We start from the raw sequence: 12,485 nt of genomic DNA, 5'->3' as shown, positions 1-12,485 counted from the left end.
TGGTAAAATAGTCTGAAATTGGGCAGGAACTGTCCTGATTTTCAAATGAGAAAAACAGATTCTAGAAATTACCTTTTGATGAATCGAATGCCTACTTTCAAGCAAAGTTCCAGAATGAATTAGTAAAAATGTAGGTAAATACTCAGATCATTCTGTGGTCGCTAAACTGAGGGATCATACAGCCTGCTCTAGCCAGCAAGAATTTGGATTTCAGTGGAGGTACTAGAAAAGTCTTCCTGGTGTCCTTGAGGAGAAAATGGAGATGTACGGTCCAGGTGATAACACAACTGGTAGAGTTCTAGAAGGTTGAAATAGTAGACCCTAGAGATGTTCATTAATCCATCAAATTTCCATCTGGGGCAAGGTGTAGTAATGTGACAGAGGGCTCTGCCCTTGACTCCGTGACTTTCCGTCTCAGTATTTCACATGACTATGTGAAGACAAATCAAATATACTCATCAGAGTTCTAGGTGACACATAGCTTAGAGCAAAAGCACATTCAGAAGACAGCAAAACTCAATATTCAAAATGAATCAAGTGATCTTGACTAGTGTAGAACTGTGAACTGAAATTAATAGAATGAAACTGACAGGGAAAGCAAAGTTCTATATTTAGGAAAGTCAACTTTGCAAATATAGAATGGGAAGATGGGCAGATGAGATAGGGTACAACAGTAGCTGTGTAAAAAATACCTGAGGGGGTTTAATTGATGAATTGACCACAGCCAAATATGAGTCAATAATGTACTGAGACATATTTTTTAAAATCTATGCAAGTTTAGATGTTATTAACAGAAGTATAAATCAAAATCAAAAGAGGCCATAGTTGCTTCATATTCCATATTGTCATTCCATATCTGTGTTAAATTTCAGAGTTGGACATATTAACAGCTGCAGTTATATACTGGAGTAATGTCAGAAAGATGACCGGGTATTGAAGTATTGGAAATCTGACAGTAATGGCGAGTGACAGCCCAGCTTCACTGGGGATGATTACTCTGGAAAAGAGATAACTTTAAAAGAACACAATAGCTATCCTCAAATATTTGGAGGTCTAACATTGTGAAAGAAGTAGTCTTCCTTATTTTCTCTAACAAGCTGTGAATGGAAAGTCCAGAAGTTCTGAGATTTGAATGAAACGTGAGGGAAAACAGTACCAATTAGAGTTGTTCAACAATGAAACCATTCGCCCCATGAAACAGTGAGCTCACTGACACTCATTCAAGTATTCACATAAAAGTTAGTTGACCACTGTTACAAATGTAGTAAAAAGGACTTCCACGATGGGAGAAGAGTAGAATTAGTTAACACCTAGTCTACTGTGGTATTCTAAAGCATTTCAAAACTAAAACATATATCTTAAACTTTTTTTTTTAATTTTTGAATTTTATTTATTTATTTTTTATACAGCAGGTTCTTATTAGTTATCTATTTTATAAATATTAGTGTATACATGTCAATCCCAATCTCCCAGTTCATACCACCACCACCACCCCCCCTGCCACTTTCCCCCCTTGGTGTCCATACGTTTGTTCTCTACATCTGTGTCTCTACTTCTGCCCTGCAAACCGGTTCATCTGTACCATTTTTCTAGGTTCCACATATATGCATTAATATGCGATATTTGTTTTTCTCTTTCTGACTTACTTCACTCTGTATGACAGTCTCTAGATCCATCCACATCTCTACAAATGACCCAATTTCGTTCCTTTTTATGGCTGAGTAATATTCCATTGTATATATGTACCACATCTTCTTTATCCATTCGTTTGTCGATGGGCATTTAGGTTGCTTCCATGACCTGGCTATTGTAAATAGTGCTGCAATGAACATTGGGGTGCATGTGTCTTTTTGAATTATAGTTTTCTCTGGGTATATGCCCAGTAGTGGGATTACTGGGTCATATGGTAATTCTATTTTTAGTTTTTTAAGGAACCTCCATACTGTTTTCCATACTGGCTGTATCAATTTACATTCCCAACAACAGAGCAAGAGGGTTCCCTTTTCTCCACACCCCTCTCCAGCGTTTGTTGCTTGTAGATTTTCCGACGATGCCCATTCTAACTGGTGTGAGGTGATACCTCATAGTAGTTTGATTTGCATTTCTCTAATAATTAGTGATGTTGAGCATCTTTTCGTGTGCTTCTTGGCCATCTGTATGTCTTCTTTGGAGAAATGTCTATTTAGGTCTTCTGCCCATTTTTGGATTCAGTGGTTTGTTTTTTTGACATTGAGTTGTTTATATATTTTGGAGATTAATCCTTTGTCCATTGATTCATTTGCAAATATTTTCTCCCATTCTGAGGGTTGTCTTTTCATCTTATTTATGGTTTCCTTTGCTGTGCAAAAGCTTTTAAGTTTCATTAGGTCCCATTTGTTTATTTTTGTTTTTATTTCCATTACTCTAGGAGGTGGATCAAAAAAGATCTTGCTGTGATTTATGTCAAAGAGTGTTCTACCTATGTTTTCCTCTAAGAGTTTTATAGTGTCCGGTCTTACATTTAGGTCTCGAATCCATTTTGAGTTTATTTTTGTGTATGGTGTTAGGGAGTGTTCTAATTTTATTCTTTTACATGTAGCTGTCCAGTTTTCCCAGCACCTCTTATTGAAGAGACTGTCTTTTCTCCATTGTATATCCTTGCCTCCTTTGTCGTAGATTAGTTGACCATAGGTGCGTGGGTTTCTCTCTGGGCTTTCTATCTTGTTCCATTGATCTATGTTTCTGTTTTTGTGCCAGTACCATATTGTCTTGATTACTGTAGCTTTGTAGTATAGTCTGAAGTCAGGGAGTCTGATTCCTCCAGCTCCATTTTTTTTCCTCACGACTGCTTTGGGTATTCAGGGTCTTTTGTGTCTCCATACAAATATTAAGATTTTTTGTTCTAGTTCTGTAAAAAATGCCACTGGTAATTTGATAGGGATTGCACTGAATCTGTAGATTGCTTTGGGTAGTATAGTCATTTTCACAATATTGATTCTTCCAATCCAAGAACGTGGTATATCTCTCCATCTGTTTCTGTCATCTTTGATTTCTTTCATCAGTGTCTTATAGTTTTCTGAGTACAGGTCTTTTACCTCCTTTGGTAAGTTTATTCCTAGGTATTTTATTCTTTTTGTTGCAATGGTGAATGGGATCATTTCCTTAATTTCTCTTTCTGATCTTTTGTTGTTAGTATATAAGGATGCAAGAGATTTCTGTGCATTAATTTTGTATCCTGCAGCTTTACCAAATTCATTGATTAGCTCTAGTAGTTTTCTCATGGCATCTTTAGGATTATCTATGTAGAGTATCATGTCATCTGCACACAGTGACAGTTTTACTTCTTCTTTCCAATTTGTATTCCTTTTATTTCTTTTTCCTCTCTGATTGCCGGGGCTAGGACTTCCAAAACCATGTTGAATAATAGTGGAGAGAATGGACATCCTTGTCTTGTTCCTGATCTTAGAGGAAATACTTTCAGTTTTTCACCATTGAGAATGATGTTTGCTGTGGGTTTGTCATATATGACCTTTATTATGTTGAGGTAGGTTCCCTCTATGCCCACTTTCTGGAGAGTTTTTATCATAAATCAGTGTTGAATTTTGTCAAAAGCTTTTTCTGCATCTATTGAGATGATCATATGGTTTTTATTCTTCAATTTGCTAATATGGTTTATCACATTGATTGATTTACGTATATTGAAGAATCCTTGCATCCCTGGGATAATTCCCACTTGACCATGGTGTATGATCCTTTTAATGTGTTGTTGGATTCTGTTTGAGAGTATTTTGTTGAGGATTTTTGCATCTATATACATCGGTGATATTGGTCTGTAATTTTCGGTTTTTGTAGTATCTTTGTCTGGTTTTGGTATCAGGGTGATGGTGGCCTTGTAGAATGAGTTTGGGAGTGTTCCTTCCTCTGCAGTTTTTTGGAAGAGTTTGAGAAGGATGGGTGTTAGCTCTTCTCTAAATGCTTTATAGAATTCACCTGTGAAGCCATCTGGTCCTAGATGTCTGTTTCTTGGAAGATTTTTAATCACAGTTTCCATTTCATTACTTGGTCTGTTCATATGTTCTATTTCTTCCTGGTTCAGTCTTGGAAGGTTATACCTTTCTAAGCATTTCTTCCAGGTTGTCCATTTTATTGGCATAGAGTTGCTTGTAGTAGTTTCTTAGGATGCTTTGTATTTCTGCGGTGTCCATTGTAACTTCTCCTTTTTCATTTCTAATTGTATTGACTTGAGTCCTCTCCCTACTTTTCTTGGTGAGTCTGGCTAAAGATTTATCAATTTTGTTTATCTTCTCAAAGAACCAGCTTTTAGTTTTATTGATTTTTGCTATTGTTTTCTTTGTTTCTATGTCATTTATTTCTGCTCTGATCTTTACGATTTCTTTCCTTCTACTAACTTTGGGTTTTGTTTGTTCTGCATTCTCTAGTTCCTTTAGGTGTACGGTTAGTTTGTTTATTTAAGATGTTTCTTGTTTCTTGAGGTAGGATTGTATTGCTATAAACTTCCCTCTTAGAACTGCTTTTGCTGCATCTCATAGGTTTTGGATCATCGTGTTTTCGTTGTCATTTGTCCCTAGGTATTTTTTGATTTCCTCTTTGATTTCTTCAGTGATCTCTTGGTTATTTAGTAATGTATTGTTTAGCCTCCACGTGTTTGTGTTTTTTACGTTTTTTCTCCTGTAATTGATTTTTAATTTCATAGCGCTGTGGTCAGAAAAGATGCTTGATATGATTTCAGTTTTCTTAAATATACTGAGGCTTGATTTGTGACCCAAGATGTGATCTATCCTGGAGAATGTTCTGTGTGCACTTGAGAAGAAAGTGTAATCTGCTGTTTTTGGGTGGAATGTCCTATAAATATCAATTAAATCTCTCTGGTCTATTGTATCATTTAAAGTTTGTGTTTCCTTATTAATTTTCTGTCTGGACGATCTCTCCATTGGTGTAAGTGAGGTGTTAAAGTCCCCCACTATTATTGTGTTACTGTCGATTTCCTCTTTTATAGCTGTTAGCATTTGCCTTATGTATTGAGGTGCTCCTATGTTGGGAGCATATATATTTATAATTGTTATATCTTCTTCTTGGGTTGATCCCTTGATCATTATGTAGTGTCCTTCCTTGTCTCATAACATTCTTTATTTTAAAGTCTATTTTATCTGATATGAGTATTGTTTCTCCAGCTTTCTTTTGATTTCCATTTGCATGGAATATCTTTTTCCATCCCCTCACTTTCAGTCTGTATGTGTCCCTAGGTCTGAAGTGGGTCTCTTGTAGACAGCATATATATGGGTCTTATTTTTGTATCCATTCAGTGAGCCTGTGTCTTTTGGTTGGAACATTTAATCCATTCACGTTTAAGGTAATTATCGATATGTATTTTCCTATTACCATTTTCTTAATTGTTTTGAGTTTGTTTTTGTAGGTCCTTTTCTTCTCTTGTGTTTCCCACTTAGAGAAGTTCCTTTAGCATTTGTTGTAGAGCTGGTTTGGTGGTGCTGAATTCTCTTAGCTTTTGCTTGTCTGTAAAGCTTTCGATTTCTCTACTGAATGTGAATGTGATCCTTGCCGGGTAGAGTAATCTTGGTTGTACGTTCTTCCCTTTCATCACTTTAAATATATCATGCCACTCCCTTCTGGCTTGTAGAGTTTCTGCTGAGAAATCAGCTGTTAACCTTATGAGACTTCCCTTGTATGTTATTTGTCCTTTTTCCCTTGTTGCTTTCAATAATTTTTCTTTGTCTTTAATTTTTGTCAATTTGATTACTATGTGTCTTGGTGCATTTCTCCTTGGGTTTATCCTGTATGGGACTCTCTGCACTTCCTGGACTTGGGCGGCTATTTCCTTTCCCATGTTGGGAAAGTTTTCGACTATAATCTCTTCAAATATTTTCTCTGGTCCTTTCTCTCTCTCTTCTCCTTCTGGGACCCCTATAATGCGAATGTTGTTGCATTTAATTTTGTCCCAGAGGTCTCTTAGGCTGTCTTCATTTCCTTTCATTCTTTTTTCTTTATTCTGTTCTGCAGCAGTGAATTTCACCATTCTGTCTTCCAGGTCACTTATTCGTTCTTCTGCCCCAGTTATTCTGCTATTGATTCCTTCTAGTGTATTTTTCATTTCAGTTATTGTATTGTTCATCTCTGTTTGTTTGTTCTTTAATTCTTCTAGGTGTTTGTTCTTTAATTCTTCTAGGTCTTTATTAAGCATTTCTTGCATCCTCTCGATCTTTGCCTCCATTCTTTTTCTGAGATCCTATATCATCTTCACTATCATTATTCTGAATTCTTTTTCTGGAAGGTTGCCTATCTCCATTTCATTTAGTTGTTTTTCTGGGGTTTTATCTTGTTCCTTCATCTGGTAAAAACTCCTGCCTTTTCATTTTGTCTATCTTTCTGTGAATGTGGTTTTCTTTCCACAGGCTGCAGAACTGTAGTTCTTCTTGCTTCTGCTGTCTACCCTCTGGTGGATGAGGCTATCTAAGAAGCTTGTGCAAGCTTCCTGATGGGAGGGACTGGTGGTGGGTAGAGCTCTAGATCTTAAACTTTTGAGAAGACAGACCTAAGGTGTCTCTATTGGAATGTTTCGTACTCTAAGCTGCATTATCAGTTTCTGCCTCTACGTGCTTATATCCACAATCATAATTTCTCCAGTCTTATGTCCTTGCTATCTCTTTCATCTCTCCCCACCTCACTTCAATTAGGCCTTCACCCTGAGCACTGAAGTTGCTCTCTGTCAGAGACCCAGTGACTTCCATATTGCCATATCTTGCAGTCATCACTCCATCCTCATCCCTCTCAACCTCTCAGATACTCTTCATCACTACTGCTATCTTTGTTAAACACTCGTCTTGACTAGTGACACTGCTCAAGCCTCAGCTGCTTTCTCCCAGTGTCTTCTCTTGGCTCCTCCTTCTCTGGTTCACCTTTCATCCAGTCCTGTGGCCTCAAAGGTTATCTCTGTGTCAAGGGCTCCAAAACATGTATCTCTACAAGTTTAGGTTTTTAAAAAGTCAGCTTTACAAATATAGAATGGGAGGAGAGGGAGGTGAAGATGAGATAGGGTACAACAGTACTATGTATAAAAAAGATACCTGGAGGGTTTTAATTGGTTAACTGGTCATAGCTAAATATGAGTCAGTGATGTGCTTGAGGCATTTTTTTAAAAATCAGTGCAAGTCTAGATGTTATGAATAGATGTATAAAGTCTAAATCAAAAGGTTTACTGAGGGACTTCCCTGGGTGTCCAGTGGTAAAGAACCCCGCCTTACAATGCAGGGGTTACGGGTTTGATCCCTGGTCAGGGAACTAAGATCCTACATGCCACAAGGCAACTAAGCCCACGCGCCTCAACTGGAGAGCCTGCGTGCCACAAACTACAGAGCCCCATGTGCCCTGGAGCCTACATGCCACAACTAGAGAGAAGCGTGCGCGCTGCAAGAAAAGATCCTGCATGCCTTAACGAAGATCCCGCGTGCTGCAACTAAGACCTGATGCAGCCAAAAATAAATAAAAATAAATAAATAAATAATAAAAATAAATCTAAAAAGGAAAGGTTTACTGAGAGCCAGTTCTATTCATCTGCTTATCTGATGTTTTCTCTTGAATGTCCCAAAGATGTTTCAAATTCAAGTGGCCAAACAGATCTTGTAATTTCAGCCCAGAATTTATTTTTCCTTCAGTCGTCACTGTCTTGGTAAATGGCATTATCATTCACCTGGTTGCTCAGGCCAAAAATCAAAGAATCTTCCTTGATTACTCTCTTGTCTTTCCCTTGCCTGCACATTCAATCCATCAACATGACAGGTGGGTCCTGTCAGCTCCATCTCCACACTAGATCCCCAGAGTGTTCACTTCAATCCATTTCCAAGGCTCCAGTTTCATAACACCCAGGCCACTGCCATCTGGCACCTGGATTGCTATAGTTTTCCCCCATCCGTTATTGCTCTCACCTCTGTTTCCCCAGTTTTTTCACATAACCACCATTATGATCTTCTTTGATCACATCATTCCTCTGCCTAAAATTCATCAATGGCTTCCCATCCACAGAATAGAATCTAAATTCCTTACCACTGCCCACAAGTTCCAACACCGTCGGGTTACTACCTGCCTCTCAGACCTCCCCTCCTCGCTCCCCAAGCACACTGGTCTCTACTCTCCTTGCTTCCTAATCTTGTCCTCACTTTATGGCCTCTGCACTCCCTGCTTCCTCTTCCTGAATCACTTCAAACCCAGATATTTGCCTGGTGGCCTCTTTGGGCATCTGTTTCTCACATCAGTGGATTTAAAGTAGGCATCTCCCACCTTATCACTGCTGCCCCCTCACTGCCTATCATTCCATCTTGTTTGGGCTTTTTTTTTTTTTTATAGCATTTATCACCATATGTACTTCTCTTGTTTATCTACTTGTTTATTTATGGTTCCTCAACCCCTAGGAGAATGAAAGCTGCATGAAAGCAGGACCTTCTCCCTTCTGTTCACTGAATTCCAACATGTAGAAGGGTGCCTAGGACAGAGGAAGGTCTCAGTCAGACTCTGCATGGGGAGCTCATAAAGCTTTGATTTAATGAAACAAAATGCTTCCAGTATAAACCTACCCTAAAATAATACTGCCATACTGTGAGAATCACAGAATTTTAGGGGCATTGGAGATATCTAATTTGAACCCAATAAATGCTCTAGGACCAGGAAAGCTCATTAGCTGGCCTATGTCACACAGCTAATTAGTAGAGAGCTGAAACTAGGATTCAGGTTTCTTAATTCTAGCTCTGGGCAGTTTATGCTGACGGTGACCATATGTTTCTTTACCTGGAACCATCCATGTTTATGCTTGTTGTCCTAGCATAGTTAGTAACAGCACCCTCTTTCTCTTTCAGAAGTGTCCCAGACTGAGTGATAAATGGTCATCTGACTGTATCACAGTGTCTATAATTCTGAGATAAATTGACCTCTTTGTCTACCTAAAAAGTTATAATTTAAGGAATATGGCTTCCTTGGGTCATTCATTATCTAATTTATACTTTCTTCTTATTGCTGCATAGAAATGTGTTTATAGACACTCATACATAAAAATTATAATATCTTTTGAAATATTAAGCTATTTGGTCACTTAGCTAATTAAAGCAACAACACATAATGATGTCATAAAACGATTTCATTAATAACACTTGTGATTTACCATCTTCTGATATTGTTTTTTTAGGATTCAGGCTAAAATCCCAGGCGCTAAAAGGCACGCTGAGTAAATCAGTACCCCACCAGGGACTGGACACCAAGAGGAATGTCTGAAGTGGTAACAGCTCTGTCTTATATGTTACTATAAATTGATTGTTTCTCCCCCCCAGTATCATAATCTTAGAGACAAACTTTAAAACAGCTGTTTTTAGGCTGTTTCTGTACTGTTAGAATATTTGAGTCACTTGTGTCAAGCACTAAAGCATAGAGAAAAGTGTATTAGATGTGGTTTTTAATTTTGTGTTGCTAAAAAAAAGTGCATGATGGTGAGAACCCAAGTTATCTTTCCTTCGTCGGTGTTCTTCTCTCTGCAGTGCTTCTGTAGCTTCTCATGTTCCCTGTGGCTAGGCCTTTCCTGCCCAGTGCACTGATGCAATAGTGGAAATCGCTTATATGTCCTTGGGTTGTTGCTTGGATTAATCTTTAATAACAATATATAGACTTGTAGATCGATGTTTAAGTGTTTTTCCAACACACACAACATAAAAATAAAAACAAGTCGACCGTACTTAGGGTAATCAGTTTTGTATAACTTAAAATAATTAAATAAACAAATAAACCCAAAACAAACATGCAGTACTTTTGTTGTGTGAGACTGACGGGCTGATTTACATGTATGGTAACTAAAAAGTACCAGCATGTTAACTTTATTACAATTTGTATTACTTTCTCTGTAGTTCCTAATGGACTTAATTATGGACTCTGGATATTTGCACTTATGTACTTGATACTGAATGCATAAATAAATGTTACTAAATGTAGAAACTTCTCCCTCTCTTCTCATGATCTCACCAGAAAATGCAAAAGCTCTAAGAAATAAAATCTCCTGTGAACGTGCTGGGAAGGCTGAGGCCAAGTGCTCACTTTACTCCTGTGTCCAGGACCACATAGTCCAACTCCAACATAGTATATGGCTCCTTTGGGTTATTAATAGAAATCACTGGAGACTGGTAAAACTGGAAAACACCCTTAATATTGTACTCTGTGAGGTTTATGCAGATAATTTAAATAGTTTTTTAAAAACTTGAAAGTTATATAAATCCTTTCATAAACTTCTTATAATAATATGCAACACAATACTGTCATAAAACAATTATAATTGCTATGAACTCACTGTTTTGGTAATTATTTGTGGAGCACCTACTGTGTGCCAAGCACTCAGAACAGGGCTGTGAATAAGAGAGATAGTCATTCCTGCCCTCACCAAGCTAAGTCTTCTAAGGATTGTTCACTACTTTTTGCAGAAGTCCAATTGCCTATGTTATTTCACTGTTAAAGTCAAATGTCAAAGATGATGAGGTAGAAGTGGATGAAAGTAATAGCAAAAGGAGAAATAAAAATTAGAGAAAAAAGGATAGTTACTTTAAAAAAGCTGCCTTTGACCAGTTTTGGACTTGGGTTCAATAAGTACTCATGGAGTTACCCTTCTGTGCAAAGTATTGTGATGACAACACAGCTAACTAGCTGGACACTGTGCCAGCAGCCAAGACTGGGGGTGATGGGAGATGGCTATGTGGAAATGCTCACTAAGTAAAAGGCAGCATGAAATAAGAGCTGCAATGTAAGACTAGAGCAACAGAGAAGGATACTCAGAGGTGGACTTTGGGGCTGGGTTCTGATTTGGCTTTTTCCAGAGGGAGAAGGTTCATCCCAGTATGAAGAAAGAACATGGACTAAGGTGCTATGACATGGAGGCGCATGGCATATGCAGAGAACAGTGAGTAATATGCTGAATTGTGCTGTAAAGTGCTTGGGTGGGAATGTAGTGCCAGGCAAGGCTGAAAGGGTGGGTTGAACTACACTAAAAAGAAACTTGAATGTTAAGGATTTTGTGCTCTATTTTTTAGATCTCAGAGAGTCGCACAGACACAATGAGGATGTATGATACTGGAGATTAGAAGAATATAGGAGATAATTGTGACATAACTAACAGCAGACAGGTGACAAATGAATGACAAGGCTTCTACTAAGGTAGCTGAGAATACAAAGGATATATTCACCTGTCCCTGATCCTCTATATCAACCCAACATGCCTAGCACCCACTGTGCACAGAGGAGCCGCTAAGAGAGATGACGTGGAGGGGGATGGGACTGGAGTTGGTGATTGACTACATGTGGGAGTTCAAGACCAAGGCTGACCCTGAGAGTGAGTGCCTCCTTAAATTCTGCACCCGAGGCAGCTTGCTTACCTCACCCTAACCCCAGCTCTGTCAAAGACTAGCTGATCAGGAGAGTGCAGTACCATTTTTCAGGTTAGAAAGCCCAGAAGAGCTTGTCTGGGGAAGGAAGATAATAAGCTTGGTTTGGTGCTTGCTATTTTTTATGGTTACTAGATATAGAAGAGGAGTGTGTGTGTGTGTGTGTGTGTGTGTGTGTGTGTGTGTGTGTTTCAGTGTACAACCTTTGAGATAAAGTTTCTTCTAAATGGCTTTATTGTGTCAAATTAACCTCCTTCAAGGTCTGCATGTGCAGCATTTGCCTCCCTCCGGAGAGCCCAGAATTCCTTTCATAAGCAGCTGCTCATTCAGAGGATCTAATGAGGAATTCTGTTTGCTAGCAGTGGTGAAGAAAGTTTCCTGAGGAAACTCCAGCCTGACAAAATGATAGGTATGGATGCAGAATTTTAACAGATGGAACACGGGGCACATATGATCCTGCTTTTACAGGAAGCATCAGTCAGAATGATATTTGAGATGATGGAAATAATGTGAGGACCCAATGCCCAGGTAAGAAGCAGACCAAGGATAGAGCCCTCAGGGACACAGAGTGAGTGAGGTTATCCTGAAAGTAGTGAACAGTAGAAGATTCTTATAGCCTACACCTGAGTTAAGCAAGCAGGGGGTGAGTAGGTGAAGAAGCTGTGGTATGTTTTATGGATCATTTCAGGAAAAAGGGAGTAGGATAGTTGTATATTCTCTGCTCTTTCCCCACCTATATCAGTTTCCTTGTATTGCCCTAATAAAGTACCAAACACTGGATGACTTAAAATGACAGATAATGAGGGTGGGAGAGAGACGCAAGAGGGAGGGGATATGGGGATATATGTATACGTATAGCTGATTCACTTTGTTAAACAACAGAAACTAACACAACATTGTAAAGCAATTATACTCCAATAAAGATGTTGAAAAATATATATTAAAAAAAAAAGTTTTAAAAAAAATGACAGAAATTTATTCTGGCACAGTTCTGGTGGTTAAAAGTCCAAAACCAAGGTGTTGGCAGGGCCGTGCTCTCTCTGATAGCTCTAGGGGAGGATTCTTCCT

At 38.5% G+C, this 12,485-nt stretch overlaps 1 protein-coding gene across 3 annotated transcripts in view; it reads left to right on the top strand.

Moving 5' to 3' along the window:
• RTN1 (reticulon 1) overlaps positions 1-9,984 on the top strand; it is a 278,915-nt gene extending 268,931 nt beyond the window's left edge. For all 3 annotated transcript variants that reach the window (XM_059915734.1, XM_059915735.1, XM_059915732.1), the window contains one exon: positions 9,188-9,984. In XM_059915734.1, the coding sequence (XP_059771717.1) occupies positions 9,188-9,230 (43 nt within the window). In that variant the 3' untranslated portion in view covers positions 9,231-9,984. The remainder of the gene's footprint in view (positions 1-9,187) is intronic.
• Positions 9,985-12,485: the final 2,501 nt, after the last annotated feature.

The sequence above is a fragment of the Balaenoptera ricei genome, chromosome 2 (assembly GCF_028023285.1).
Source record: "Balaenoptera ricei isolate mBalRic1 chromosome 2, mBalRic1.hap2, whole genome shotgun sequence".
NCBI lineage: Eukaryota > Metazoa > Chordata > Mammalia > Artiodactyla > Balaenopteridae > Balaenoptera > Balaenoptera ricei.
The sequence above is the reverse complement of the archived record's forward strand: the minus strand, read 5'-3'. Positions and strand labels throughout refer to the sequence as shown.